At 40.8% G+C, this 6,464-nt stretch overlaps 1 protein-coding gene across 1 annotated transcript in view; it reads left to right on the top strand.

The window, feature by feature from the left end:
- Positions 1 to 805: 805 nt before the first annotated feature.
- LOC106014092 (COX assembly mitochondrial protein homolog) overlaps positions 806 to 6,464 on the top strand; it is a gene marked incomplete at its 3' end in the record, with an annotated part of 9,153 nt that continues 3,494 nt past the window's right edge. Inside the window, 1 exon segment of the mRNA XM_013091138.2 lies at positions 806 to 1,034. Within this exon segment, the coding sequence (XP_012946592.1) occupies positions 953 to 1,034 (82 nt within the window).

Here is a 6,464-nt window from a genome sequence, read left to right as displayed (position 1 = left end):
AGAGCAAAGACATTGAAACAGGCATTGGATGGGCAATAATGTATTTAGATTTAGGCAATTAAAAAAGCAACAAAAAACAAAAACAAAACAAACCCAAACGAACTGGATCTAGATCTAGATCTAGATCTAGCAAAAGCTGCGGAAAAAGTTGGCCTTATTAAAAAAATGTATCTCTCTAAAACAGACGTCCACCTATTCAAAGACTTAAAAGTGGGTGGTTGGCTGGTGTACTGGTGTGGTAATTGCTTCTTCTTTCCTATCAAACATCTATCGTCTTATCTACCCTCCTTTTTTCTATTTCTTACTCTATTGTAACACCTCGAATTTTTGGCTCTAAGACTCTTACTAAAAATATTTTTTTAGAAGACTAAAAAAATGCTTGGATCGCTTTTGTGAAATTAAAAAGTAGGAAGGTCAAAGATCATTTTAATCCATTGAAGACGAAATTTAAAATAATATATTAGGCTATGTTAGCAATATTTTGGCTGTTTATTGACGTTGGAAAACAAACGACATAATTCAACGAAAATTGAAAAACTTCCATGCGATATGCTTACGAAGAATTTTGCTAATAAAAAGGAATTAATTTATTTTGGAATCCTTAATTTATTATGAGAAGTGTAGGAAAGAGCTGGGATTAAAGATATCAACACAACCATAAAAAAGATTTAGGACATATTCTAAGAATGCCGCAGACAAGAAAGCCCTATCACACTTGGTATTGGAAGCCAACTGTAAACAGAAAACGAGGAAGACCAACTGGAATCTACAGAGGCACAATAAAGAAATAAAGTAAAGTAATACATATTTTCAATTTTCAACCACTTTTTTTAAACGTTCAACTTGGCAAATTGCTTCTGATCAAGCGGATGCGGAAGCGCTGCCAATTCAACTACCTGGCTATGTCAACATTGAATGGACGACCTGTCGTCTGCATGTCAAAGTCGGCAACATGAAAACCGAAACTAGATCTAGCAATATAGACGAGGACTTTGTGCTTGCCAAAAATCTTGGTGGTGGTCCACTGGGTTTAGGTATGCTGCTTTTTATTGTTTTATTATTTTAGAATCCTCGATTTGTTTATTTTAATTCCAATGAGATCATAATTATAATAATTACACAGTGATTATTCTCACCCGGGGTGAGGATAAACAGAATGGCCGTCGTTATTCGGACTCGAGTCAGAGTCCGAATTTAAAAAATTCTTATTCGGACTCGAGTCCGAATATGAAAAAATGTTATTTGGACTCGATCCGGAAAAAAGGAAGTGTCTTCGTTCTAGATCTATAGATCTAACGTTCAGTGCTTCCAATTTTCCGCCATTTGCCATTTTTTAGTTTCCCCCACACCTTATCTGCCGATCCAATGCCCGCCGCCTCATTGATATGCCCCCCCCCCCACGTTTCCCACTTTCTTTGTTGTAGAAAAAGGTAAAATTGAAGATTAGCAGACCACCTGGCATATTATAAACTGTATTAAAAAAAGAAAGTGGCTATTCTCACCCGCCCGGAAGTTCTCGCAAGATCAACTCCTCCCCTCTTCTCTCTCTCCGTCTCTTTCTGAATAGATTCTACTGTCTATCGGTGTGGACGATCAAATTGACCAAAACAAAGTTAAAATATGATGTTAAAACACAAAAGTAAATTAATTTGGTTGTCTACAAAAAGATGCTACGGCTATTTAACTTTTCGAATCGAGCCGAACTACGCGGGTCGCCATTTTGTTTTGCCCGGAAATTCTCGCGCTACTCCTCTCTCTCTTTCTCTCTCTCTCTCCACTGCCCACAGACAAAATTGTACGCTTTTAGTAGGCTACAGTTGTAATGGAACGTTTGTTCACGGCACAGAATTCAACAATTTTTCTGTTATCACAGTGTAGAATTCTGTGGTTTAGGTTTAGGGTGAACGCGCACCGGGTGAGAATAGCCACAAGACTCGCCTGCACTATTCTCACTCCGGGTAGAGAATAGAGGTGGCCTAAAAAAACCAAAAACCGATTCGTTCAAATACACAAGCCTGTGTCATATCGATTGTTTACCAAGAAAAAGTTGTGTTGCTGTGTAGAGCTGAGCATACGGCAACTTTTGATTCCATAGACCAGCGCACAAATTCATTACGTAGATCTACGTCAAGACTAGCTTATTATTGTAATATGATCAGTTGCCGGGGGGGAAAAGGCCGACGCTTATGCGACGTTCAAAGCCCGGACCGATAGTGCCCCTCCAACAATATGTCGATTTGGGGGAAAACCTTATCTTTTGAGCAAATTACGTCACCTTTTGTTGCTACAGTAGATTCTATTAACTTATTGGTTCTGTAATGGAAAATTTTACTCTTGAGCAATTTAATAAGGCAAGCGCTATTTGCAACGCCGCGTTCTGAATAGCTCCCGTGCTATTTGAAACGCCAGTAGAATCTACTAGAATCTAGATCTAGATGTAGTAGCCATCGTTTCTACATGATAATATTGTAGTTCTGCCTGAATTGTGGAAGCTTTCTCAGTTTTTTGATAAACCTCCTAGGATTTGACTCCTTTTTTTATGATGTTGTCTTCTTCCGATCAATATTGGGTAGATCTAGATCTAGAAAAATCTAGATGTAGATCTAGATTAGATCTAACAATTGTTTCTGACATTGTTTGCACAAAAGTAAACGTCTTGCTTATCTCTCATAATTATAATCATTTGAGTTAGAGTTTGAGCAAGTTTTAGTCGAAAGACGCTTGGATAACGAGAACAATTAGACGGTGCAACTCGTTAAGTTAGGCCCAGAGAACGTATACAAGCTGTCTACTGTCTACGTTCTCGAAGTCTAATGTTCAGTGCTTCCAAGCGTGGCATCGAATCCCGGTCCTGGAACGGTTTTTTTTTCCTTCTCCTGAGCCTAAAAGTTACCAAAAAAAAAAAAAAATTAGACTCACAAACTAGGGCTGTACCCCGGTAGCAAACCCGCTCGTGCTCACAAGCCCCTAGTTAGTTCAAGTCACAAGCCTCAAATCACTAGGTCAAATCATCAAATCAAATCACCAGCATGATAAGTTGAGTCTAGCGCAAACTGTAACCTCCTTAGTCTAGTCTAAACTTCAAGTCCTCAGCAACTAGCAATCCGCGAAGCCACTCGTGTCAGGCCCCCTCATCATCCCCACCCTGCTTGCAATCCGCGAAGCCACTTACGTCAGAAAAAGAGAGAGGGGGAGAGTGAGAGATCTCGCCCACAGAGTCACTGCGCGGCGTGGCGCTGTAGTTTACTCGATTAATCGGAGGCCTGCGCAAGCCTCAAGTCCCGTCCGCTGCCACAGGCCCCACAATTCACACAGTACTGATTTGCGCTAGGCTTAGAGATTTGCCCCAGGACAAGCTCCAAACCTGACCTGCTGACTTGTACTGTCTCGATACACCGAGCGAGCGGCACGGGCTCGATGGCGTAGGACCGTCTTGATGGCGACAAGACAGTCCGATGTGTTCAAACAGCAAGACAGTACTGTGCGCTGTGTGAACTTTGAACCGTGGAGGAAGGGAGAGGCAGGGCTTGTTTTGGTGCAAGGCGTAGAGAGCTGAAGTTATTTTTAACTTCCCCCCGTTGATCTGCTAAGCGAATGGATAAGTGAGAGGGAGCGTGGTATTGTAGTAACAGAGACCTAGGTTTCTGGTAGTAATAAGAATAAGTTGACTTAAATTACCCTAAAATGGAAAACTCCAGGGGTCGTTGTGATTGGCTTTTGTATCGTATGTATGTAACCTATTTTTGTAGATGTGTTACACTCACAGTGACATAATACAGAACATTTAGGAGACGGGCTAGGCCTACTTCAACCCAATGTCAGGGCCAACCTGGGCTGAGAGGGAACAACGCCCCAGCAGAAAGACGGAGGTTCTCAGTAAAAATTTCTCCCCATTTGGGAATCGAACTGAGGTCTTTTGCGTGCGACGATGAAGCGCTTGGCTCGTGCACATTAAAAATAAACAAGGCCTTAACATCATAAGAATAGCCGATCCAATATTAATTTTTAAGTGCATTGAATAGAGCTTTTTGTTTTTTACAACCGAACTATGAAAAAACAACAACCGATCTTGCACTTTTGGTGCAAGCCTCTCAACGCAAATAACCAGAGAATCTATAATATGTACTGAGCCCACTGCCACGAGAGTTCGCGACGTCACGACACAGTACAGCAGGACTGTCCGCGAGTCACAACTCACCAGAAGTTCCCTCCGGTAGCAAGCGGGAGGCAAATCAAACCACAAGCCTGCTCGCAAGACTCTAGCGCAAGACTTCCGCTGCTTTACAAGCCTTCGATTAACCGAGCAGAATCCAGCCCTATCACAAACCAAGGAAAGCCACTACTGAATTTTCACCAGTCCTAAATTGGTACTAAAAAGTAAAGTATCTAATAGGTAACTAAGGCCTACTTTGTACAGAGCTCCTCTTGGGGACAAAACCAGAATGTGCATGCTTCATCACTACATAAAAAACAACTACAAAGCAATAAGATCTAATTATTGGAACAATTTGTTGGTCAGTCGAGAAGAGGACAACAACAACCAAAAAAACCCGTCCGGGACCAGGATCGAACCCACGCTAAAAAAATAATGGTTTGACTTTAAGCGCAGACGCGCTGTCACTTCGGCCATCAAAACTTCCGATAACGATGTGCAGATTAAGCTTGATATTTTACACACGGCGACACAGCGTTTTATTTAGCACTGGCGCTAATCGCAACGCGGTGTTTTATTTAGCACTGGCGCTAATCGCAACGCAGTGTTTTATTTAGACTGGCGCTAATCACAACGCGGCGTTGCAAATAGGCACTTCCATAATTTAACCTATCAAAATTAAGAAAAAAAATATGCCTAGGGTCAAGGCACTGCGTTCCTTAAAAATAATCATGGGTTCCGCTAGGGATAACAATTATACATGTTTTTTTGTGTTGTAAACAGAAATTCCAATTCTAACATTACAATGAACAATGACAAACTATTACTAACATTATTTAATTAAACAGCTTTCAGTAAGGCTATTATTTTCAAAAACATACTACTCTGGCAAGTGAATTCCTTTCTGAATTTAGAATATATTTCCACTTGTCTAGGGTTTTGGCGAAGATTTTCGTGCATACACTCAACTCAAGATTTAAACAAATGAAACAATAACAATCCCCGTGGGAGTCTAGAAAAATCGATCAGCGCTCTGGGGCAGGTCACGAACGGTCACTCTCTTACAATTCACAAATGATTTTCTATCATCTGTTCTCAACACCCAGGTAGACCTAAAAAATCCATTGCATTCTCAGACCGGGTGAGAATAATATTCATTTTATTCTCACCCAGGGTGAGAATAACAATATAATATTATTTTCACCCCGGGTGAGAATAAAATGATATTCTTCTCACCTCGTGTGAGAATAAAATTATATTTTTATTTTCACTCCGGGTGAGAATAACGACAGCCTAATAATTACAGGCTATGACTAGATCTAGTCTAGTGGATTTATCTAGATCTAGATCATCACCAAAAGACCTGCTTTTACAAAGGCATCAACCATACAATTCCGTGGCAACCCAGAGAAGCTCCCAAAGAAGCAGATCGTGTGTGAGGGCAAACTGTTGAAAATCAGGTAAAAATGAAAATGCTATTTTTGGAACAATCTCCCCGAGTCAGTGGTGTCAGCCCCAAACGTGAACACATTCAAGAGATGTCTGGACGAATACTGGAAAGATCTCCCTTTGATCTACAACCCCACTTGCCAAAACTGATTAGTCTAGCCTGCACGCAATGCATTGTCATTCGTTACCAGAGTCAAACAGGCTCTTCTAAAGCCTCAACCGACTTAATCGTCAATGTCAATAATAATAGATCTAGATCTAGATTTACATATAGATTTACATCAAGACTAGATCTAAATCTAGATTATATCTAGATCTACTCAAGATCTCATGAAGCTACAGCGAGCACCTAGCATATATCTCTGTGGTGATTGGCCCAAATATAGATGAAGGATTTCCGCCATCTATTTTTGTTGTGTTCCGGGTTTTCCTCCAAGACTCTTGGGAACCCCCCGGGGCAGTGCCACTGACTGTAGTGTCTTTAGGCCATTCCCAAAGGGGGGGACATTTCTCGTTCAAGCATAGTAGAAAGGAAGAGGCTAGCCGTACTTAATATTGATGGCTGAATTGTAAATGAAATTTTTAGTTTGCAATGCCAAATTAAGTATTTGTATTTCAGACAAATCCAAAAGGTGTCTTACTGACTTGCATGTATTTGAACCTGAATAATTACTAGACCTAGATCTAATGAGACCTGTGTACTTAACAGGCTTGAGTCGATAGGGCCAAACCTAGATCTACGTATGGCTAGCCACTTTGTAGTAGAATTGTAAATGGGCTGACTCATGTCACGCTCATGACTGTGCCTGATCTACAACAGGGAACTGCTGCTTTTTCTTTCCTGATCCTTACTATTGTCATT

This window comes from Aplysia californica, unplaced genomic scaffold (genome assembly GCF_000002075.1).
Source record: "Aplysia californica isolate F4 #8 unplaced genomic scaffold, AplCal3.0 scaffold02313, whole genome shotgun sequence".
In the NCBI taxonomy this organism is placed as follows: Eukaryota; Metazoa; Mollusca; class Gastropoda; order Aplysiida; family Aplysiidae; genus Aplysia; species Aplysia californica.
Note: the sequence above shows the minus strand (reverse complement) of the source record. Positions and strands in the feature narration are given on the sequence as shown.